General features: G+C 31.3%; 3 protein-coding genes across 3 annotated transcripts; 2 read left to right on the top strand and 1 right to left on the bottom strand.

Annotated features, from left to right (window-relative positions):
- Window positions 1–16,437: 16,437 nt before the first annotated feature.
- On the bottom strand, window positions 16,438–17,199 carry LOC106405383 (probable calcium-binding protein CML34). Its single transcript, XM_013845941.3, has one exon. The coding sequence runs from the start codon at window positions 17,079–17,081 to the stop codon at window positions 16,680–16,682; it is 402 nt and encodes a 133-aa protein (XP_013701395.2). The 5' UTR covers window positions 17,082–17,199; the 3' UTR covers window positions 16,438–16,679.
- Window positions 17,200–17,425: 226 nt separating this feature from the next.
- On the top strand, window positions 17,426–25,257 carry LOC125589212. Its single transcript, XM_048761678.1, has 3 exons — window positions 17,426–20,582; window positions 20,660–20,741; window positions 20,817–25,257. The coding sequence occupies exons 1-3, from the start codon at window positions 20,218–20,220 to the stop codon at window positions 21,498–21,500; spliced, it is 1,131 nt and encodes a 376-aa protein (XP_048617635.1). The 5' UTR covers window positions 17,426–20,217; the 3' UTR covers window positions 21,501–25,257.
- LOC106404418 lies at window positions 19,029–19,926 on the top strand. The gene is made up of 2 exons (XM_013845138.1): window positions 19,029–19,265; window positions 19,402–19,926. The coding sequence occupies exons 1-2, from the start codon at window positions 19,029–19,031 to the stop codon at window positions 19,924–19,926; spliced, it is 762 nt and encodes a 253-aa protein (XP_013700592.1).
- Window positions 25,258–25,873: the final 616 nt, after the last annotated feature.

Genomic DNA, 25,873 nt, shown 5'->3' with positions numbered 1-25,873 from the left:
TCCGTTTTATAGATGTTGTTGGTGAAGTGATGGGTATCAATACTGCTTACGGTGAAGAATTACAAGAGCATTCAACGTATTATGGCAACTTTCACATTTTCAGGCTGATGAGTGTATCTGTTTATCTTATTCGAGGCTCCACTTGAATTTAAATCCTACAATTAACCCCACGAGTTTAACACAAACCCATCAAGAACCCGTCAACGCCGTACAGAGATATAAAAATCGCTACTTTGGTATTGATTTGGAGTCCTTGAAGCAGAAATAATGACTCAACTGAGCTCAAACAAAGTAAACACAAGCTAGAGAGAGCAAAAGCATAGCAAACATAGTACTTTTTTTGGAGCACATAGTAGACATAGTACTTTATTCTCTTTACAAAGGATCTCTCTGTACTACAAATCTTTTAAAATGATTACTAATAGATGAACACAATGAAATATATCTCTCTAATACAGCATTATAAGTTAGCTGTAAATTGTGATTAAAAAACCAAAAAAAAATAACATCTTTTCCCAAAACTCTTTCGATGAAGAAGGCTGATTTGGATTTATCTCTTCTCAAATATATTTAAATGGCGTTTGTTTTATAGCATTAAATAATTATATATATCATGGAAAATATTATGAATTGAAATCTTACAGAAAAATCCCAGCACAAGTCGATCCATTAATAAGTATTTGCAAATAAAATCACATCAGTTTTTTAAGATATAGAAATAGAAATAATGGTAAAATGATTTAAGATATAGAGAAAATGGTAAAATGATTTAGTGTGGTAAACTATATTTTTTGTAACAAATACTTTTTTTTGTGTTTTAGATTTTTGATGGTTATGTTACAAAAAAATATTTATGACAACAAATATGTCCCATTGTGATTAGATTAGGGGTCATGATTATGTTGAATGCGAAAAATCCTGCTAATTGCCAGTTTAATGATTGCAACTTCTTTGATTATTTTGAACCAAGCGTGTGTATATAATTCATTTTGTTTCAACGATACTTCTTCTTCTTTTTTTGTGAGGAAAACAAATAGTATTTTATCATCAATTAACTGAGTAAGGAAAATATATGTTTTATTCATCTAACACAAAAAATACCTTGGAATGAAAAAAATTAGCGAAATCGTTTTAACAGTAATAAAAAGGTGAGGAAAACAATCATAAGTAAATAAAAAATAGTGCCATCCTTTACATCAACATTATACGTCCCCCATCATAGCCTAAATTTGCAAGCATGTAATTTTGTTCAGCATGGACAACTGTACTGTTATAGATACATATGATAGAAAACACCTTCAACAAAATATCAATTATGACCCATTTATTTGACAAAACCACAGATAAAATCTAAACAATGAACATGGATTCAAATGTTAAGTACACGAACATAGTGAATCAAATGTAAAATAAATATATAGTAGCTTACGCAATAACTAACTCAGTAACTACAACCTATAGAAAGAAAATAAGAGTGATAAACATTAAAACAACACAGACATATGGCTACAATTTCTTTGCCAAGCATCATAATTTTTGTATAACGTTGATATTTATTTATATGGTATAATAATAGGGAAAACTCTATCATGATTTTTATATTAAAATGGAAGTAAAAAATACAAATATTTGCATAGTTTGGATGAACTCGGTAAAATACAAACAACCAGACAAAAATACATAAGTGTAACATGATCGTACATAACTAAAAGTAAAAAAAAAACAAATAAAATTAGCGTTTTCAGCATAAAGAAAAATTGAACACTGCTATCTTTCGAACCATTTTAGATACCGTAATATTAATTTAGCTAAATGCAACGAGTCTAAGATCTAATCTTCTTACATTCAACAAAAAGCGATCCCTTGCATTTATAATTCACAAATATAACCAAACAAAAGAACTAAAAATAAAAATAAATATATTACTGAAATAACTAACGAATATAACCAAAAATGTATATTAAAAATAACAATATAAATTTAGCAAGAAAAATAATATATCTCATTATTTGTTCGTTTATAATGTTATTTTCAGTCTATACTGTTTTTTAAATGCTCATAAATTAATATATATTTATATAAAAAAATACAAATTTCTGCCCGTAGGGCGGGCCAACCTCTGGTTAGCAATAAAACAAAATGTAGAAAAATGCTGCTATAATAGCTAAAGAAAGGTGCACAGTAACGTGTCAGACCACACATTAATTATACAGCCAAAAGAAAAATATACAAAGATGGATCGAGCTTCGAACTCTGCAAGGGCTAGATTTAACAGGTGCATCTTTTCCAATTGTTCTACCAAAGTTCAATATGCAAATAGATAACTAAGTAAATTTATAAAGTAGTCGGGGGCACGTGCCCCCGTACCTAATACTGTAGATCCGCCCCTGGTCTAGACCCGTATGGATAGAAGAGTAAGATCGATGGCTATGCCCTAGAGTCTGGCCTACATTGTTCCGCAGGATCCAAGAGGCACCACTATTCCCGGCTTCACTTATCCAGGAGGTACCAATGCTGCACTTCACAAAGCTAGGACATGGCTTTTGCCAACGCAGGATCGAGGATAGGCCCGGATTATCCTGGCGATCTTGTACTAAGCTCGGGTGATTTACATCTAACGATGCTTACTATCTAATAAGAAGATCCATATTGTCATACAAAATTGTTTTTTTCGTGCACTGTCCTACAACAATGCTTATCTACTAGTAATAGCAATCCCAATTAATTCTAAATGCTGTGGATTCCTCTTAAGTTGAAAGGTTATGTTTTCATTTTAAAGGTCATCAATTTATATACATGTGTTTTTAACATGCAACTCTAAAAAGTATCAATTTTTAAGAGTTATGTCTTTTCTTTTAAAATGATACTAGGATAAGACCTACGTCTTGCGCAGAGTAAATTTATATGAAAATTATTTAAGAAATATCGTATGGAAAAAAAATTTATATTATTGATGGAATTAATATATTTGGCCCTTAAACAATTTTTTTAAATTTTTTTTGTTAATTACATAATTTGTTTACTAGTGAACTGATCCCAATTTTAAAAATATTTTAAGTCAAAAAATTATTTATCGCATAAAAACCTAACGTTTAGGTCGAAGAATCTCATGCCTACTATTTGGTTACAATGAAACTATGTCAGCTCGGTTTTATATCATGATTTAGAAATTTAATAGTTAATTATGGTTATGAGAAGTTTACGTTCACGTGGTAATGCTATCTATCTTCGATATTTTTCTCCTTTTTGTGTCATTTTGGTTATTGCTCGATATAAATATTGATTTTTAAGTTTATTCTCATTTCTTTCTTTTATTTTGGCCTGAGATTTAGAAAATGTTTAAGATTCAAAATTATTAAAGAGATACATACTTAGGTTAAGATCTGCGTCTTGTGCAGAATAAATACTTAGTTTAAATTTTTCTGCATAATATGAAATAATAAAATAATAATTATATATTAAATAACTAAGAAATCAGTTACTATTATGTAATAAATTGACTTGCACATATAAATCAAATGACTGCTCTTGTTTATTCGCAACCATTTTAGAATAAATAAGTCAAAACAATCAATATTATCTATCGTATATGATATATAATTAAATTTAAACGATATGAAGTATATATATATATATATATATTAACATAAACACCTAATAAAATAAAATTATTTATTTATATGATTTTATTATCATTGTATCTTATTATAGAAAAAAATTTAAACATTGATCACAAAATTTTATATGAGACTTTTAACAGTTTTAGTAATTTATACTCGATTTGAAAAATTCAAAATACAACATATACAAAAAATTCTAAAATTTTAATATATGATCAATGTAATTGTGTAATTTATTTTGATAATAAATTATTAAACAAAAATGATAGAAAGTATACAGATTATTAGCAAATCTTCATTATTTAAAATCATTAATTACTATATATATCATAATCACATTAGGTAATTCCGTAGGTTTTATTTAAGGAAATAATATATAATAAATAGCCACCTTGCTTTAGTTAATATCATATGATATCATATAGTTGGTATTAAATGTTTCTAGTGAGATATAAAAATCGAATTGGACCAACATGTTTTTCAATTTCAATGTGAGGCTGACACATAGGATTAATTAACTACTTAATTGATTGACACATAAGCAAGAAGTCTTTTTTAATTATTACAAAATTGAGGTTACATCTTTTCAAATATTCCTCAATTAATATATAGGGGATATTAGTTTCAAATGTGATTAAATATCCCAAAAATGTCTTTGTACAATTATTTGTTTCAAAAGTTATGTATTAGTTATTGTAAAGAGTCATGTTTTTCTATTGTAAAAGAAAAATTAAAATTTTAAAATACCTTAGGTGTCTTTCTATAATAAAGTTGTTTTTTTTAAATGATGTGTCCATATAAATTTTTTTTTTTTTAAATTGTTAAGGTGTTTATTTTCTAATAATTAAACTGTTTTGAAATGATGTATTTATTCAAAATATAAACTACTGTAATACACTTTCGCTCATAATTATTTTTTGTACCTTTTCTTATAATTGCTTTTTTTTTTTAATTTATATTTTTTATTTTCATAAATAATGTTTTATAAGAAATTTAAGTGAATCATCGCAACCATTTAAATGAATCAATGCAATTGTTTGGATGAACATTTGCAATTGTTTAAATGAACCATTACAACTTTTGGTGATCAACCATTGTAATTTTTGGTAGTTAACCATTGCAATCTTTGATCTATATATATAGTAGTCGTGAGCAATGAAAAATCCAATAAGAAGAAACTTAAAATCCATTGCAGATAATTCCTCAATTTCTTAAATTTACTAATTTTTGTTTTAAATTTTAGGGAGAATTTTTGGTGAAACTCTTTTATTTCACTATAGTTTCTTAAGAAATATTATATACAAGATTTATTAGTTTAGTTACAGAAACCAAACATTTACGGTGTGTGAATTATGGAATTAAATGGTTTTTATGTTAAAGGGTGCTATTTAAGAGTTCCAGTTTTAAAAGAGCAGTTTCAAAAATGACACCCTTTTAAAACAATAGTCTAATAATTACCATGATTTAGGTTATTAGTTTAAAAAACATTACAACATCCGGAGGGAAAAATCGTCCTTATTATTCTTATAACAATTTGACAGTCTGTTACTACCATTTTATAGGCAATGTTTTAGAGTGACATTTAAATACGAGGAAAAAATCATTCTTAGAAACAATTACAGATCTTTTTCAATTCTTTAATTACAGATATTTTTTTAATTATTTAAAAGGTTCATATTTTGTGATTCAAGTAAGTAAAGACAAACAAAAAATGTCATTTCCACTTCGACCAAACATAATTAATAGGAAATGTGCTAGAGTGACAGTTTTGGTTAACTATGTTAAAAAAAAAAGAATTTACTAACTCAACAAAGCAATGATGCCACAAAGTTAAAATACTATTTTTTTTTTCAAAAATAGATAGTTAAAATACTAAGTAATATAAACAGTAAATGCAATATTATTTATCAGACACAATATACGATTTTGTTTGATATAAAAAGTTTCTACAATAATTTAAAGTGTCACTATAGTTAATGGTAACTATTTGTATATTGATTTAAAAGGTGTATATGTTAAAGGGTGCTAATAAAGGGTTCCAGTTTTAAAAAGCAACTAGATTCCGATCCGCCATCTGTGAGGGCGAGTATATTTTTTGTTTTACATATTTTTTAGTGCATATTTTTATATTTGTGTCTTTCTTTGTAACATATGTGTGTAAAATATATATTTTTTTAATTATTACTAAGATTTTTGATAATTGTATTGAATTAGCAATGTTGCATAACTATACACTAATTCAATAGCCATTTCACACATTAATTTTGCACTTTAATCGTAAATAGATATTATTATTTTTTTAAAAATAACAAAGTATAGTTACATTTTTTTAATCAAATAGTAATTAAATAGATAAAATTATATGTTTTTAATTAAAGTTTCCTAATTTGATTTCATGTATAATATTACAGCAAATAGAAAAGATTACACATTATAATATGTCTTAACAAAAATTATTAGAAAAAATTGAAGATGATTATGTTTGGTCCATATTATTAGGAAACTGCATAGAAGATGGTTACGTTATTAGTTAACCCGCATCATTATTTAATTTTTGTTTTTGTTTGATTAAATAAAATATATGGGTGCAGTTACAAAAAGTAGCAGCCGATAGATAGGAAATATAAGTGGTGGTTACATCCACATTCTATATTTCAATTTCGATGCAGTTATATTAAAAAGTATGCATAGTTAAAATTTTAAGTTAGACTCAACTATTATCAATTGGACATGTTCCTAATTTAATAGTATTGATGATAAAAAAAATACCCTTTTAAAAACTTGTGTTTTTTCAATCATATAATTATTAAAAACAATTAATAATAAAAGATTGTGTATTTTCAACCATGTAACTATTGAAAATGGTTGAGGAAAAATGTTTAGATATGTTCATTTTAAAATATAAATATGTAATCTCAATTAATGTATTACGTTTTCTAAAATGTAATTATTAAAAAAAATGGATGTTAAAGTTGTTAAGAGTGTGTATTTCACCATATGATTGTATTTTTATATTATAATAATCTATTAGCTAAACTATAATTAGAGTGTTTTTTTGTAGTTATGTGTCTCTTTAAAATACATTGTATAGATATCATTTAAAAATAACTACATATAATCAAAAAGTTGTGTCTTTCAATCATGTAACCATTGAAAAACAATTAATAATGAAAGGTTGTATGTAAAAATGTTTATATATATATGTCTTTTAATCCTTTAAAATGTATTAGTTGAAAAATTGTGTCTTTTTATTACAAAACTAATTTTAAAAGGTTGTCAAATTATGAAATGATGTATGTATTTATAGTTTTGTGTTGTAATGCTAAAGGTTGTGTCTTTTCATTCTTTTCATTTTTTAAAATGTATTAATATTAAAATTTGTATTTTTTCATAATAAATAGATGCAACTTTTCATTTTAAAAACTAATAAATGCAACTTTTAATATATTATTTTTTCACATTAATAAACAGACTTTTAGATATAAAAGATTGATAAATATTTATGTAAAAATTATTAAATTAATATTAGAAAATTAAAATTTTGATCTCAAAAATAATAAATGAAATTTCCCTGAAAAAAATAATTGATACATTTTTTCATGTAACAAACTTAAGATATTCAAGTTTTCATATTAATACACTGATTTTTAGATATAAAACAATTGTAAATATTTGTGAAGTATTAATAAATACATATGCACAAAGTAAAAATAAAATGACACAAGTTTTCATTTCAAAAACTAATAAATGAAACTTTTCATGTAAACTATAACTTAAAAGATGCAACTTTCATATTAACACTAACTAATCAGTTGTAAATATTTATGTGAAGTATTAATAAATGGATATGAACAAAATAATTTGACCAAAAAAGTGGATATGAGTAAACACAAATTTCAAATGCTAATAGTTAAAGAGCCAAGGAAAAATGATTTGTATTGAAAATTTTATAATATAAAGTATAATATATATTTAGAAAAAAACATAAACAATAGACGCAACTTTTAATTTCAAAAGCTGATGATAAATGTACCTTCTAATGTAAACAAGTTAAGAGATGTAACTTTCAACATTAAAACACTAACTTAAATATAAAAAAATTGGAAATATTTATGTGAAGTATTAATAAATGGATATGAATAAAGTAGTTAGAGAGCCAATTAAAATTGATTTGTATTAAAAAAATACACACTTTATAATTTTAATCATAAAATTGTATAGATTTTTAAGATGTTATAAAAATATCTAAAATGCGTATATTCATTCTAAAAAGTAAAAAATGCATAGGTTTTTAATGAGTTTTTAATTTTATTTTCAAAATAAATAATCTTTAAATGTCTTTTAAATATTTAGATAATTAAAAAATTATGAATATTATAATTATCATTATAAATTACTTTATTAAATTATTAAATGATTAAAATAAATGTGTTTACTTATTTTAATTATTTCAAAAAATATAAACTAGTATTTAAAATTCATAATAACTTACCTAAACAAATATAAGAGGTATATTTTAATCGGTGTTGACGTATTTGTATTTTAACTTTAATCTAAAACTATAAAATATACATTTTTAATATTGTCTATAAATGAATATAAACACATACATTCTACGTTTTGACATGACACTCTTTCAAAATAAAATTAAAAAGTTTTATATAAAAATATAAGTGATAAATTGTATATTTATTTATATAAAATGAGTTTTCGCGCGATATCGCGCGGGGTCCTTACCTAGTAATCTAAATAGAGAAGACAAATAAGTTAAATGTACTGACATATCAAAGGGTAACTAATAAGTAAATAATGTGTATTGAAAGGATATTTAAATAAATCATACAGAAAACATGTTTATTGAATAGATATATCAAAATTTAAAGATAAATATGTTAAATGCACTATCATATTAGTTCCATATTGAAAGATGTTTACGAAACTATTAACAATATACATAAGCTTGTAAGCGAGTGAAAGTACTAAGGGATAAGGGGAGAGGTTCTAAGGTCTTGTCAACTTTAAGACGTGTACGTGTGAAGCTAGAACAACATGTCAATGTCAAGAAAATTTTATCTTGTTAAAGAGATATTTGTAAGTTCACTTTAGAAAGAGTTCTGTTTAAAGAGATATTTGTAAGTTCACTTTAGAAGAATAATAGTAAATACACATATTTTTGTCGAGATATTTTTTGGTGTACTATGTGATTTAGTTCTTACATTTTTACAAGATCACATCTGTTAACCCATACACAACTCTTGTTGTTCTTCCTATTGAACTCATAAGCGACAGAGAAGGAAATAAATTTCCAATGATTGATGCTGCTGCTTGGGTGGTCAAAATGGAAAACAGAATCATTTTAGGGATTGGACGAAGGGTAAAACAAATAACTGTAAGAAGGTACGATCACCAAACTTTTCACTGGCTTTGTTATGAGAATCAAGAGATGCAAATGTGTAGAAACAAAAGATAAATTAAAATGCGTAGAAACCGACATCGGCCAGAGAGAAACTGTTTTGTAACAGTGAGGGGGGGGGGGGGGGGGGGGGGGGGGGGGGAATGGTAATGATTAATAATTTTTATGTCATCATTAATTAAATGTTCTATATAACTATTTATTTTTGGTAAAACTTTTGAAATATATTAATTAATAACTAATAACTCATATATATCACAACTAAGTAAACTATATATCACATTAGTACAAAATAAATTAGATATAACTACAAATACAGTTTTTACATCAACTTTTTTTTAAACAACTAGTTTTTACATCAACTTATATATATATATATATATATATATATATATATATATATATATTATCAAAAATAATTGCAAGTTTACATTGATAAATGCAAAAATAAAGAAATACTAATCAAATAAAATTTATTTATAGATATTTGCTTAAATTTTAATTTAAGTTTATCTATTCATTAGCTTAATTAACATATTGTTTTTTTTATCAGTTTAACATATATTAAATAAAAAAACAAAAATCTAAAATTTATTGGAATTTCATATTTAAATAAAAGCATATTTAAAATTAAGGAATAAGAGATATATTTAAAATAAATAATCATTAAACACAGTATAATAGAATTTTTTTTTTTTAAAATGTTATCTTAACTCTGTTGAAATTTAAATAAAATCAAAATGAAATAGTTAGACAAGGATAATATTTTTCTATTATACATTGTACTCAATGGATCTGAGTTATTATTCACTTCTTTGTGTGTAACTGTGTAATGGCTGGAGTTTGAGCTACGTTCTCCTAAAACCCACTGAATGCCACAGTAGCTACCTATTCATAGATCCCCATTGTCTGTTACTGAGGTGTTCTCTTTTACTCCCTGGAGTTTCTCTGTCATATGATGCCTACTGGTATCTTGATCATCTGCAACTTTTATTTTTCTGCATTTGTTCGTGTTGGCCTTTGGGTATGTACGTATGAACTTTACAAGTTTATTCAATAACACAAAGCGTTAAAAAAGAAGAAGAAAATAATGGAAAAGGAAAGGCAGATGAAGAACAAATCCATAACAACAGTTTGAAATTAAAAAAAAAAAGTTTTTGTTTGAGATTACTTTCATCTGTGTATGACAGAATTGGAAGAAAACGTCAATTAATTACTAAATTGAATTACACTTGACGTAGATGAAGAAACAAACATCTGAATTGTTGGATTAAGCTTGAAGATTGCTTGAGCTAGAAGTCATTATCCTAATCCTACCTAGTTATGGATATATATGAATACTAATATTTAGGAGTTATCTAATTGTATTACCTATTAGAATTAGGAATTATAAATCTCTATATAAGAAGATGCAAACATGTTGCATAACTTGTGAGTTGATAGAGATTAAGAGAGCTTAAGTTTTGAGTTAGTTTCTTGAGCATTAATAAAGAGAGTTATTCTTTATACTTGATCTTCTTTGATTCATAAAGTTCGAGTACTATATGAATAAAAGCAATGATTTGTTTTTGAAGCAGACAAGACACCTCTAGATTATTATTTTTTTAACAAAACTTGGGTTCACCGTCTACGGTGAACTCTCAAATTCACCTCTATTATTAACACCAATCAAAGTGTCATGTAGGATTAGGAGAAAAAATAATATTAAAACTTAAAAAAACGGGGAAATAGCTTTTAAAAAAAAGAACGTTGCCGTCGCAGTTAACTAAAGAAAAAGTTTACCGAAGAAAAGAAAAAAAATACAAACTATGGAACAATATTTGTCTACTGCTTCTTTTGTCTTGTTTTCATTGTGGAAGTAGTAAGATTTGCAAAACTTTACTACAACTTTCAAAACCTAATGGAGACGGAAGCAGTAATAGAAGAAGGATTGTTGGACGTGGGGATACTTCCTTGTAACATTAGGAGCTCTGTCTCTGTTCCTGCTAGGAATCACAAGAAGCTCTCGGCAACAATAAGGGAAGAGACGAGAACTCATCCTCCAGTTACATACTGTGTGAAGTTCGAGTCATTTGACACTATGTCCAAACTGGTCAAAGACAACGGTGACAAGTACGAGTCACATCCTTTCTCAGCCGGTGGATACAATTGGTACGTACACGTATGTTGGATTTAAGTTAAACACATGAGAATTGATTGTCATTGTCAATAACTGGTGAAAATTTGATACTTTTTGCAGGACACATTGAGATCAAGCCCAGCAGAGAACAAAGCTATGAAAAGAGCAAGCTTTGTGGGAGTAGAAACTGGCTTGACAACAAGTTCATCACACTGAATATTCAGTAAACATACCATTCCCTGGAAAATTCAACATCAACCTCTTCGGAGTAGTGTGGCGGACAGCTTATGTGGTTGAAGTTTTCTCTTTGACAAACCCCTTTGACACTAATCCGATATCCGGACATACATGGCTAGATTTGAAGTACGTAAGTCATGGTATGTTTGTACAACCAGACGGACATGGCTTGATTTGGATTGGAGAAGAAATCAAAATTCGATTTGAAGGCATAGAATTGGAGACTCAACTTGACAAACACAGCTTCCATCTTCTCTGTGGCGATGAAGGAAGCCATCGACTCCTTTAACAGGCGACGTTCTTTTATTTTTTTAAAGCTATTTTTTTTTTTTTTAAGTTTTAATATTCGTTTTTCTCCTTCGTGGCACTTTGATTGGTGTTAATAATAGAGGTGAATTTGAGAGTTTTGTTCTTTTTTTAATTAAAAAACTAAGATATTTTTTTATATATCATAAAGATTTTTTAAAAAATTTATATTCTTGTTGAAACTGTTTATTTAAATATTAAATAAATTCTGATGATAAAAATTGATAATGATATTAAATATTCAAATCGGATAATTTAGTGAATTTTTATATACAAAAGTGCAGTTTTCAAATTTAAAGTTTATTTAAATGTATTTCTCCAAATTTTCCGTTTAAAATATTCTTTTTGCACAGGGTACCAAATTTGGGAAAATTTGGATAAATGCACTTCCATAAGAATATTATTTGAAAAATACACCTTTTTTAAGCTTTTTGAAAAATACACTTATCTATATATAAATTTACCAAATTGTCCAATTTTAATATTTATCAATTCTTATTAAACAATTTTTTAAAACAATTTTTTAAATAAAATCGTTAGAGAATAGGGAATATCTTTTAAATATACTACACAATATTTTTCCCATATCTTTTTAATATATCTTAAATTTATTTTTTTTATTTTGAAAAAAAATTAAAGAACGCAAGACGGTCTCGTCTTCTCGTCTTCTTCGTATTCATTCTATTTCTGAAAAAAAAATTTCTTTCTCTCTAGTTGAACAGATTCTTCCTCTCATCTCAAGAGGTTTGTTGATTCATCAATCAGATTTCTAATTCTGCTTCTCTTTTATTCTGACAATCTGGTTTTTTTTTCTTTTAGGAAAATCATGTTGCATTTGGCAGGAGTGTTGGGAGAGTGGAAGATGAATAAAGGATCATGGAAATTCATGGTGAATACAAGAGCAGGAGGTAAAATAACATATTTATCTCAATACACATATCTATCTAATTTTAATGATATTATTTTATTAATTTCGAATTTGTATATTAATTTCGAATTATATCTTGGGTAAAAAGGTCAAATCATAATTAAGAAAGTGTATTTTTCAAAAGTTGAAATAGAAAATGCAATTATCAAATTTCAAATCCTAAATAAGGTATTTTTCAAATTATCCCTACAAATTTATACATGTTTGATGTCGGTTTTCTTTGATTTTTTCCTAGTTTTTTTTTCTTCGTTTAACAATATTTCTTCCCAAGCGACTTCATTTTCTTTCCCGACTTTCCTTTGTTTACATAAGTCAAATTTTAATGTAGAAAGGTATTTATGGAATGTGATAAACCCATTACTAATAGTTTCATCATGCCGAATAAAACCTCATATTCATACAAAAAATTATTTAAAGGTTTTCAATATTTAATTAACTGAGATTTTTGAAATATATAATTTTAGATAATCCCACATATATATGTTTTAATATAAAATAAAAATTTACATTCATATGTTATCATTTCTGAATAAATATTTTATGTGTATATATGCATATTCTTATTTAGTGTGACATAAAGTTCCGGTTCATTTCTTATAAAAGGGAACAAAAGAAATTAATAAAAATAGATTATTGGATCAATTTGTGCGATATCTATTTTTCTAATAAATCTTAAGAATATACCATTTGTGATGTAAATTTAGGATATAATCATATAACATTTAAACCCTAATAATGTATGTTTAAGCCTCCGCTATAGCAGGTTGACTGTTTGTATACGGATGACGTTGGCGACTGCTTTAAATGTGATTAATAATGGAGGTGCACTGTCATTGATGCATGGTTCTTCTAACTGGTTTCTCCATTATGCATATACAACCTAAATTCTTCTGAAACCTTAGTAGGGGTTATTGGTTGTCGTATTTTAATGGATTTGAAAATCCGAACTAAATTTAGTGTTATTGGTTGTATGATTTTCAAATCTGTATTAAAATCATGTGTTATTGGTTTAATGATTTATAAATTCTGTATCAAATCAAGTGTTATTCAATCGTACGGATTTACTAATATATTTGATTTTATAATGAATTTGAATGGATTTGTTTGGATTTTTTAGTTAAAAATACAAAGACTCAGATCCGAGGAAAAACCTCCGGATTTGCATATTTTACTTGGATTTATAAATACTATATGAATTTCTAAATCAATCAAAATATATAAACCAATAACACCTTAGAGAAGATTGATTCAGTGTCAGATGGAGTTTTCTAAAAGTAGAAAGCATTTCGAGTTTTCCAAAATTTTCAAAGGATCCATGGAATTGGAGCCTCTCATGCATATCCTGCTTCTTGCTGCATGCGAGTAAATGATGGTAGTTGAGGAAGAATGAGTTTATGGAAAAATCGGCTAGATGAAGTGGAAATGATTATCTCCCCCACGTATCTCGAGCCACTCTGCAATGAAAGAAAACATGAAATATAGTTTCCTGATTGGAGCCATACACTGGGCAGTAGGTATCAGTCACAATGCCCCTCAAAGACAATCTTCCCCTGACTGCTAACGCACCTGGAAGTGCCCTCAACATAAATTGTTTTTATTTTAAGAGGGATGAAGCTGATTTGGTTGGGGAGGGGGGGAAGCGAAGGTCATTCACAGTTTTTACCAGCTTATATCCACTCCTTGCTGTGTAGCTTCAAAGCTTGCGATACCCCAAACAAAAGAGTCCTCATGCGAAAGGGAGATTACTGTATTATAACTAAGGTGACATCTTCCTCACTAATGATATGTCTGATACGGTCCATGTTCCATGAATGAGATGGATCATCAATGAGATCAGCAACCTAAAGATTCATGTCCACATTGGCATCATGCTAGTAATGTGTTGTGTGAGGGATAGTGTCACGATTATCTAACCAGACCTTCGTATTTTCTTCCTTTACACCAATACTTATTTTATGAGTTCACGACTATGGAGGACACTATGCCACACATAGGAACGGCCATATACTTAAACACCAGTCCATGAAAGAACAGTTGACTAAGTATTAGTGTTTAAGTACATCATCCATCAAAGATTCTAGATTGTCCCAAATACGCCAAGCTTGTTTACCAAGTAAAGTTTGATAGAAGAATTTGATGTCATGGAAAACTTCCCACATCTTTGGACTTGCATAGTTTTTTCAGGCTACTCAAGGGATCTCTTTCGACATTGTTGCACCAAAACTTAATCATCGCGCTAGTAAGCTTGGAGCACACATCCTTAGGGAGCTTAAGACACGAATTTACAAACACTAGAAGCGCAAAATCCACTGATTTGAAAGGAATTTATTTACCTCTCTGAGATAGAGACTTAGAAAACCTTCCTTGGATTTTTCTCTGAAACTTTTTCAGATAAAACTCAGTACCTTCCTCTTTGATCCACTAAAACACAATGGGGGACCTAGGTATAAGCTTTCACTACCCTTTGCTTTTATTCCAATGACATGTTTAATCTCTTCCTTTGTATTTTTTGGCACTTTTGCATCCAACATTACCGGATGTTTTAGGAGATTGATGACCTGACCAGAAACCTCGCTATAACGTTTGAGACAACATACACATCATGAGAATGTCGTCTTCAAAGCGGAGCTGGTGGACAGAAGGCCCGAGATAGCCAACTTAGATAGCCAACTTGATACCATGAAGGGAACCCGATGATTCATTGACATTAAGGAAACTTACTAAAGCTTCTGCGCACAAGACACAAAAAGAATGGCGAGAGAGGATCACCTTGTCTAATACTACACTCGGTTTTGATGAATGCGAGTTCCCATTCATGAGGACTGAAAGTGACATTGAGATCAGGCAAGACATGATCCATCTAATCCAAACACGATCAAATCCCATTTTTCCATTAGTATCTCCAAGAAATCTTATTCCATCCGGTCATAGACTTTGGACATGTCTATCTTAACCTCCATAAAACCATCAGATACTATATCATTTGTCCGGAGACTTTAAACTATTTCACGAGCAATCAAATTAGGCCTGGGCGTTCGGGTACCCGTTGGCATTCGGATCGGGTTTTTCGGATTTCGGTTCTTTTTTATAACACCTCCTAGGTCTCATTCTAGTAAATTTGCAAGTACGGATCGGGTTCGGATATAACACATCGGGTTCGGGTCGGTTTTGTATCACATCATAGAACCCATAAAGTAATCATATATCATTTGGATTCGGGTTATATCGGATCGGTTCGGATATATCTGAAATAAAATCTAAAATTTAAAAGTAAAACATAAGAAATATATAATTAAGTATTTAAGGTAGTTATTTAAATTTTAAATACTTATTGTTAGATAACATATCAAAATAAATATAAAATTGAATATTTGAAGTATATATTCATGTTTCATATAATTATATTGTATATTATTTTGGACATTCGGATCGGTTTCTTCGGATATTTTTTCGGATTTTTCGGTTTTTTCAGTTTTTCGGGTTACCCGTTCGGGTTCGGTTATTAACACTTCGGGTTCGGATATGTTTTGTACCACCTTACAAGATCCATTCGGATATTTTTTACATTTTGGACCGGATACGAATCGGGTTTTTCGGTTCGGGTTCGGTTCGGATTTCGGGTTACGAATATTATGCCCAGGCCTAAATCAAATGTTGTCGGAGATCAATCTCACCCGAAACAAAGGCTCTTTGAGTTTCTGATATAATGTCTTGCAAAATGTTCTTATACCAGTTATAAATATCTCGGAGATCCTCTTATATTACACCGAGCACAAACTAATAGGTCGCAATTTTTAGACTTTGTACATAAACATATTTTTCGGCTTTGTATATAAACATTTTCTTCAGTTGATTTTATGTTTAACAAAAATTATTTTAGATTTCAATAATCATTGCTAAATACCCACATGACATTTGGCAAGTGCAGTATTTAACAGCATGCACTTGAAATTATTTTTAAAGACAAGACACGGTCGAGAAATCTCTGAACCGATGACAATACACATCAATAAGGATAAGCAAACATAGTTACTAAACAAGCAGACCAGTCATCCTTCATTTCTTAAACTCGCCAATGATCATAGCCATAAATTCCTCAAAGCTAACATAACCATCACCATCTGCATCCACGGCTTGAACCATCTCTGCACATTTTTCTTCTGTGAAGTCCTCCCCAAGCCCAGTCATGGCCGCATGGAACTCACTTGCTGTTACCTTTCCGTCACCATCAGTATCACAAAAATCAAAAGCTTCCTTCAACATGTTATTAATGCACAAAGTAAACTCGTCAGCGTCAAGCTCACCGTCACCATCCACGTCAAATTCCTTGAACATCTTTGTGATTTCTTCATCAGGAATGTTCTTAGAGAAAGCAAGAGCCGCTTCACGGAACTCCTCCAGTGAGAGCTTGCCGTCGTTGTTCTTGTCGAACTTTTGGAGGATCTGTTTTGCAGACATTTTCTTATTATATTTGTTTTAGATTTTTCTTTTGTTTATGAGTGTGTGAATTTTGACACACTATTGTCTGGTATATATAGAGTCTTGACAACCCTAAACAAAAAGACCTTGTAAATATTGATAGTTCCAGTGAATGATTAATAAAAATGAAAATGAAAAAAACAAACTAGGAAATATTTGGAAAATATATATGTAGATATTATCCTACAAATGGATTTGTTTCATAATAACATAGTGCAAAGCTAAGCTTATTTTAACAGTATTAACCTTTAAATATTCTTATAAAAAAAAGAAATTATATTTCAAGATTAGAAAACAAATTTTATATTAAGATTTTTTTCCAAAGTTGATGGATTCGCTTCTGCAAATGTTAAGTTTCCATTTAAACTATCAAAATTAAATCTTCAATATTAGGAGAATAATAAGCAAATGTAGAAAAAACAAAATACCAAATCAATACATTCTAATTATGATAATTTACAAAAAATGTTATATAAAACATAACTTCCAGATAAATCTAAATACGTGTGTCATACTTATCCTATAATTTGGGTACACGTCGACGATCGCTGACTCATTGTGCTATCAAATCATTTTCCTAAAATTGAAGATATATTAAGGAAAATTTGCTAATTTGGAACCAAAACACAGAACTATTGTCCCCTTTATAATTGTTTTTGAGAATATTGTCCCCTTAGAACTATTAGGTAGTGTTAATACGAAAATCCCTCTATAATTATCTAACTAGAAAACTTAAGATAAAACAATTCTAATTAATATTTTTTTAAATATTATTTTTACATAAGGTAGAAACAACAAAGGTAAAAAATAGAAAAAACTAAACCATTTTCTTCTTCACACCGTAACCTATGGCGATCTTGGTCGTCATCTTCTCCCCGGCCTCTTGCTCTCCGGCATGAAATCTTAAGCGCCGGCGAACCCTTCTCTGTTTCATTTTCACTCTTCTCTGTTTCTTCTTCCATCTCAGCTCGTTATCCTTGCGGTTTCACAAAAGCACTGACCTTGTTCTCTCCGCCGACGAAAAACGCGACGATAAACGGCGCCAGAACAAGATAATCATTCGCGTTTGTGACCAATAGCTCTACTCCTTTTGTCCTTCCTCAAACACCATTAATCCTTTTGTAATTGAAGGTTAGGGTTTTGAGATCCCCAATTTTTATTTTTTTGATTTTGTTTATGTACATGCTTTAGAAATAGAAAATGGGTTTGATTAGAACATATATTCGATGTAAGAAACTGATTTAAGTTCATCAATGATCTAACCTTATTGCACCTTTGTGTGATTATGTTTTGCGCATGATGTGGAGAAATGTAACCGTGTGCTTTTGTGAATAGACATGTAACCGTGTGTTTTTGTGGTTAACAGGAATGGAAATTGAGCTTCCAAAACTCATAGCTGAAGCAGGGGCTGAGCATCATGTTGATAAGATTAACAACACTTGTAGGTTGACAGTTCTGGGGCTACTGAAGAAGCAACTTGAGGATGAGTATAATGAAGTTTTGAGAGACCTTGTATTTGGTCCGATTTTGGCTATTAATGAGCATGAACTCTATACTCAGGGAAGGTTATTCACAGCTTCATCTGCAAAATGCTAGACATTTCAAAGCGTCACGAGTTATGGTTTAGCTTTGCTAGAAAGCCTCTTCGGTTTTCTATGCAAGAGTTCTACGCTGTGACAGGTCTCAAATGTGAAGCAGACAAAGACACTGATTTTGAAGCTTTGAGAAATGATAAGGGGGTTTTGGGACACTTTGCTGAAGCAAAATGGAGAAGTAGACATGAAGACAATTAGGCTGAAGCATCTTACGGAGTGCAAGGACTGGTCGCGTGTGGACAGGGTCAGACTAGTCTACCTTTGTGTTATTTGTTTTCTGATGACTAAGGATGAGAAGATCAATATCCCTCATGCATACATAAAATTAGTGATGGATTTTGATAAACTGAGGAAGTATCCGTGGGGTCTTCATGCCTACGATCTGCTTCTGGATTCCATAAAGAAAGCAAGGTTCAAGTTGAAGAAGAACAGTTATGTATTAGATGGATTCTCCTATGCCCTACAGATTTGGCTTATGGAGGCGATTCCAGACATTGGGACTTTGCTGGGTCAAAAGTACAAGGAAGGCATAACCAGTGTGAGATGTCAGAACTGTATGGAAAGAACTGTATGGAAATGGAAAGGTTTCTTATCATGATATCACTGCTCTAGAGACTGCACTTGGAAAGGTGAACATAAACATCAAATTTATTTACTTGTTCATAACTTATAAATACTGATGTTCTTTGTTTTTGTATTTACAGAAAGCGGTTGTGTTTCCATTCATATCTGATACCGGAAACAATGATGTCGTTGCTAGTGTGAGATTCAAAAGGGATGATGAGAAGAAAGATGAACGAGTTGACAAAATTATTTCCTTGATCAATGCAAAATTTGATTGGAGCAAATTCGTTTGGCAAGTTGAGGAAGATATGCGGACTCAAGATCAGCTACATGAGAAGGTTGATGTTGCTGTGGAAGCTAGTCAAGATCAGATAGATGGGAAAGATGAGGTTGCCGTGGAAGGTGAACTAGAAGTATCTGAAAAAGAAGAACAGGTTGAACCTGTAGCTAAAAGAAGGGTCACGAGGAACGCAAAGGATCCCGGTTGTGAGTCTAGGAAGAGACAACTACTTTGCCAACGCGCGGCAGAACAGAACACTGGTCTCGATGATCAAACGAAGATTTTTATTACGGGATTGTTCAACACCTCCTTCAACTCAATGAAGGAAGAGGTTAAGAAGCATGTGGATCATCGCTATGACAAGCTTGACAGTGAGATTGCATAGCTCAAGCAAACAGTGGCAGCAGCTATAGTTTCAAGAAACGATGTCCCTGCATCCGAGAGGCCCCAACCTTTGGCAATGCCTAGCCCTCGTTCTAAAAGAAAGGTAAACAAGAAATGAAGTTCCGTTTGTAATGTTGCGTAACATGTTGTAATATTTTAGCTAAGTGAATACCTTTCTCAAACACAAGTCTGTAATATTTTGTGCCGCTTTGATTGTATGATATTCACGGTCGTGTATTAATTTTGTTTTGGGTTGTTTTATTAACAGGATGAAAAATTAGACGATGTAGAAATGTCTGAGATTCATGGGAATTTGCATAATGTATCTGTCTCCCAATCGTCTAACATTGATCTAGAGATGGATACACAAGATTATTTATGGAAGACAATGGGAAATCTTATACAAGATTCATATGTGAAAGGATTCGATCCATCCCAAAAAGCAAAGGTTGATGACCCAATGGAATGGTTAACCCTACTGACTTCATTGAATCCCAAGGAAACCCCACTGACTTCATTCAAGCCCAAGGAAACCTCACTGCCATTTTTACGGGACAGAGATTTGCCTGACGATCGTGTAAAAGATAAGGATTACTCCTTGGTTTTCGTCCCCGAAGAATCTTGGGTCAAACTCGTTGAGTGGTCCTTAACTTCCATGTGAGTTTTTCCCTTTTCCCTTATTTTTAAAGTTTTTAATAGCAAAGTAGCTGATATCTTCGGGATATTAATCACAGGGAACTTCAGATTGGACCTTCAATGTTTACAAAAGAGATGTCAGCACGTATAGTTGGACCTACAGAGTGGTTAGAGAACTATGTAAGAAAATATAACTCTGTACTTTATATTTTATTCTTTTAGGTCGTGTGTAGAAGGTAATAAGATTTTTTTCAGAAAATTGATGTCATGTTATTCTTATCCCGGGAGAGGACAACATTGGGAAGATGGAAGGCAAACAAGGTCGCTTTCATGAGCTGCGTTTTCAGTAACCAAATGAAGTGTTCATACGCCACTTTTGAAAAGGACAAGACTAAGTTTAAAGTAGAAGGGTTGCTACACGACTACGGGACAGGTCAACTTCCTCCTCATGGAAGAACGGGACTTGTGTGGGATGTGGACGTCAGCCGTATGTATGTTCCTGTTTTTGTCCACGGTAACCACTGGATCTCTATGTGCGTTAATTTCGTTACTCGAACGATTGAAGTTTTTGATTGTGCCGGATTGAAACACCATAAAGATGTGGAGCTTTTTGCGAATTTTATCCCTCGGATTGTAAAAGCTGTCCAGTCAGCTGAGAAAAAGAAGCATCTCAACGTCGTTAAATATAAAGTCGTGTACGTGCCAGTGCCATTCATAAACAAGAGTAGTAGTGACTGTGGAGTTTATGCACTGAAATTCATCGAGTGTCACGCTCTAGGCTTGGATTTCACACTGGTGAACGACGACAACATTCATGAAGCCAGACATAATATTGCATATGATCTTTGGGAAGCTGCAAACAATCCCGAGCTGATGTTGCGAATGTCAAAGTACACACCTCCGAAGACAATAACTTCTGATGTTGTGGAGCTTGTTTAGATTATGTACTCTTTTATGATTTTATTGGATATTATTGGATGTTATTGGACAGTATCTATACTCTAAGTAGACCCTAAACCTATGATTGTATCTATACCCTAAGTAGACCCTAAACCTAATATCATATCTGAACTATAAGTACACGACCCTTAACCTAAGATCGTATATATACCCTAAGTAGACCCTAAACCCTAAGATCATATCTATACCTTAAGTAAACCCCATACCTGAAATGAAGTCAAAGTACTCTGTCTCCGTTAAAGTTGTTTACCCTTTCCTCTTAGATTCTCGATATGACGTCGCAAAGAAGATCAATTGATGGAATCCCATCCAGATGTTGGTGTGGCAAAGGGATTGTGACATACTTTTCGAAGACAGATTAGAACCCGTATAGACGTTTTTACAGATGCGAGATAGGGTTAAAGGTTTATGATTTAGATTTACATTTTTGAACTCAGATTATTCCATGAATGTTAATTGTTTCTGATATAGATTTACGTTTTTTTGTCTTGATTTAGAGGAAGAAAGAAGACCATCTGTTTAAGTGGGTTGATGAAGCTATGTTTGATGAACTTCGTAGGGTTGATGCACAACAAGCTCTAATTGAAGAAGAGATTGATGATTTGAAAAAGTGTTTGAAGAAGACAGAAGAAAGGGTAGATGTAGGTTGTGTAGCCATAATTCAATGGCTTTTCGAAAGGGTTTGTAACTCAGATTAAAGTTAGTAATAAAATTCTTATCATTTTGCAGAAAAAGCTATATTAAGTCATCGATAGAACAAAGAAACTCTAAAATCCAAAGTGAAACTCAAATCCCATTCGATATTTTGAGTCAATGATCAAACAAAGAGAAACTCAAATCCAAAGTAAAACAAACATCCAAAGACAAATAAATTCGAGAGGTCTATATTGCTCTATCACAAGTCGACCTATTGTGCCCTTCAATCCCACACCTACTGCATTTGCGTTTTGTGGAACCTTTTGTGGAACCTTTACTTCCTTGTGAACGAATCTTATCTTCAACTGTCTTGCATCTTCGTTTCTTTCTCCTTCCTGCTGCTCTTCTACTCTCTGGAGGAAGAAATTTTGCCTTCTCCACATGTTCTGGGACAATCCATGCATCTCCAGGAACACTTATCGGATTTATGCTTTCCTCGTAAACTGAGATCCAAGAAGAGGTTGTGTACTTCTCGTCAGTCAGACTGTGAACTTGTCTGCCTACACTAAAACCGAATTTTATGGCATGCCTGCATGGGATCTTTAACAAGTCGAATTTTCCACAAGAACATGTGCGTCTCACCAAATCAACCATACATTCAATTTTGTCTCCACGAACCAGAAACTGGTAATCGTTAGTCGGGTAAACTGCAAACGTCTTTCCCTTCTGAATCCTTCTATCAATCTTCTTTTCCACAGATGTGGTCAATGGCTTTGAATTCTTAGAACTCAGAGTTCTCCGTTCAAAAAACCATCGAGTCATGATTTCCCTTATGTTGTCCAGTAGAGGAATGATCGGAAACTCCCTTGGCGAACACAATGCAGAATTCATCGATTCAGCAGGATTATTGGTCCTAATATCAAACCTAAAACCAGGAAATTGACAGCGAGCCCACTTTCTCACATCAGCTTCTATTAGATATTTTCCAATCGCAGGACTAATCGAGCAAATATCTGTAAAAATCTTTTAAAAATCAGCAACTCGATAAGCTTTAGAAACCTTTGCAACCAAACCAACCAAACCTTTCCCATGGTAATAAGTTACAACATTATTCAGCAAGTGGTGAATGCAAATTCCATGATGAGATTGAGGGTACACGTTTGCAATAGCTTTACCAAGTGAGGTATTCCTATCAAAGAAAAAAGCTAAACTCTGCTCATCAGCAATAACCACTTTAAGTTGTCTCATAAACCAGTTCCACGAGAGGTCATTCTCTGAGTCAACAACTCCAAATGCAAGTGGATATAAATTTGAGTTTCCATCCAAAGCAGTAGCAACTAGTAAAACACCTTTGAATTTGCTCTTCAAAAACGTCCCATCGAGAACAATAACTTTTCGAATGGCTCTGTAAAAACCTCTGACACACTGCCCAAATGAGATGAAAAGGAATCAGAATCTCCCATCCTTGTCAGTTTCGTAAGATGTATGTAACCCAGGATTAGCTTCCTTCATCATGTACAAGTATTTGGGAATCTTCGCATAACCTGTTTCTGGAAATGCCTCTCATTGTGTTGATAGCATACTCACGCGCATCCCACGCTAAAGACTTGGACACCTTGATCCCATGCTCACCACGCATAAGCTCAATGATATCATTACATTTTGGCCCCGCCTTCACACCATCGTACTTATGCATAATCAGATTACCAATTGTTTTTTGCTGAAGCTGTCCTTACAGATTTGTTCCTTGCTGATGGAGCACATGAATGTTCAGCAACATATTTTCTGATAATGAAATATGAAGAACCCTTTAACCCTTCTGCACGAACTCGCCAGCTGCAATCTTCATCTGCACACCGAATATACCAAATTTTGGTATCCGATCTGACGACTTTATAGTCGAAATTATGTTTCATTGCACAGATTTCGAATGTCGCATTTAGTAACATTTTATTGCTAAAATGTTGACCCTTCTTCACAATATCCAACAAAGCAAATCGTACATTATGTCCCTTGCTTCCCTTTATGTCACACATCTTTTCATCATCACTTTCATCCCGCTCAATGTCTTGTTCGTCGAAATTGGTTTCACCAGAATTCACATCTGAATTTTCATTCGTATGTCCCTCCATTATGGCCGCACCAAATGCTTGGTTATTCAAGTTTACATGTGCCTCCCTATTGAGATTCTCATCCTTTGACTGAAGACACACACACAAGCGCGTGGAAGGTTTGGTCCTCACATAGGTTAGAAATTTTTTAACTTGCCGGTCGTTGCTGATGATAACCGGAGGAGACTCAAGAGTATTAATCAACTCAGAAGGTAAGTAGCTTAACTCGAGATTGACCAGGGTTAGATCGATTCCAAAGTCATCAGAAACCATCAACTTTAGCTTCTCAATGGTTGAACTTCCATCCGAATTCAGTAACCTACCTCCTTTTGCTTTATCAGCAAGAAAACTCCATCCCTTTCTAACTGATGAGTTCCACAAACCACAAAAAGAATAGATATGCATCTTAGTAAACTAGATTGACAAAACACAAAGGAGAAGAAACATAGAAGAGATCGTTGAGGAAGAAGACTTCCAAAAACGATTTGCAGTCAATATTTGGTAAGAAAAATTAAAAAAGTAAAGAAAATACTTTCAAGATCCTTCAAATATCTACTAACCATTTTTGGCCTTAATTTTCGGAATTTTGAAACAAATTTGGCAGAAACGGGATTCTACCAGTGGAAAGATATAGAAGACAACGTAGATCAAACATTCTACCGACAATAGTTAAAAGCGAAATTAGCAGAATGTAGAAACTACATGTAGTAGAAGAAAGACTAAGAAGAAGACCACCGGATCTGCTATTTTTTAGAAAGTAGTAGGAATAGTAGATTGTTTTTTCTACCATGGTAGATGGATGAAAATTTGGCAAGTTACGTTTTCTAACTCCAGTAGATTATAGTTTTCTTAGCAGATTCTACCATCTATTTCACCGTAGATGGAAGATCAGATCTTCTACCAGTTTTAGGGAGGTATTGAAATTCCTCTATCAAACATAATTTTTTCACCAATATATTTTTCATAAGTACTCATGTATGTTAAGATCGTGTTCTGTATTTTTTTTTTTTTTTTTTGCTTTTCAATTAATTTATATGAATTTTTACAAAGTGTAAGGATAGTCATAGTCAAAAACTGCCAAAAGTTGATTTTGTTTTAAGGGGACAATAGCTAAGATAAGTCATTCCAAATTAGCAAATTTCTCATATATTAACAAATTGTTTTTTAAATTAATGGAAAACCATTACCATTGGATTCAAGTATTGCTACTTCGACGAAAAAGAAAAGTATTAGTAACGTAATCAAAGAATTGTATACACTTATTTTTAAAAAAATTGAAGAACACTCGGTTTTAGTGCTTACGTATTCAGTGATGTGAAAACAAGAAATAAGAATATGGAGCTTAGGAGGATTCAAATGTCTACAAGGAGAAATCATTTAACATCCATATGCGTTTGGCTCTCGCGTCACTTCCTTCTTTGTAGAACATTTTTTTTTTGAATGAATGTTAAATTTTATTTACCAAAAAAAAACTTTTTACATCAAAGTGTAGACATTTTCAAAAGAACTACTACTTCTCAACTTCTATCTCAAGAAAACACAAACTCCAAATATGAAAATTTCTACTCTAGTTCCAAACAAAAATTGGAGACCATCAGCCATACT

This window comes from Brassica napus, chromosome C6 (genome assembly GCF_020379485.1).
Source record: "Brassica napus cultivar Da-Ae chromosome C6, Da-Ae, whole genome shotgun sequence".
NCBI lineage: Eukaryota > Viridiplantae > Streptophyta > Magnoliopsida > Brassicales > Brassicaceae > Brassica > Brassica napus.
The sequence above is the reverse complement of the archived record's forward strand: the minus strand, read 5'-3'. Positions and strand labels throughout refer to the sequence as shown.

What these genes read in the sequence shown, in the direction of transcription:
- LOC106405383 (XM_013845941.3), bottom strand. Translation starts at nt 17,081, where the DNA reads ATGTCTGCAAAACAGATCCTCCAAAAGTTCGACAAGAACAACGACGGC.
- LOC125589212 (XM_048761678.1), top strand. Translation starts at nt 20,218, where the DNA reads ATGTCTGAGATTCATGGGAATTTGCATAATGTATCTGTCTCCCAATCG. An exon ending in GAGTGGTCCTTAACTTCCAT is followed by an intron (nt 20,583 to 20,659) that starts GTGAGTTTTTCC and finishes TATTAATCACAG; the next exon opens with GGAACTTCAGATTGGACCTT. An exon ending in CAGAGTGGTTAGAGAACTAT is followed by an intron (nt 20,742 to 20,816) that starts GTAAGAAAATAT and finishes GATTTTTTTCAG; the next exon opens with AAAATTGATGTCATGTTATT.
- LOC106404418 (XM_013845138.1), top strand. Translation starts at nt 19,029, where the DNA reads ATGGATTTTGATAAACTGAGGAAGTATCCGTGGGGTCTTCATGCCTAC. An exon ending in AGAACTGTATGGAAAGAACT is followed by an intron (nt 19,266 to 19,401) that starts GTATGGAAATGG and finishes TTGTATTTACAG; the next exon opens with AAAGCGGTTGTGTTTCCATT.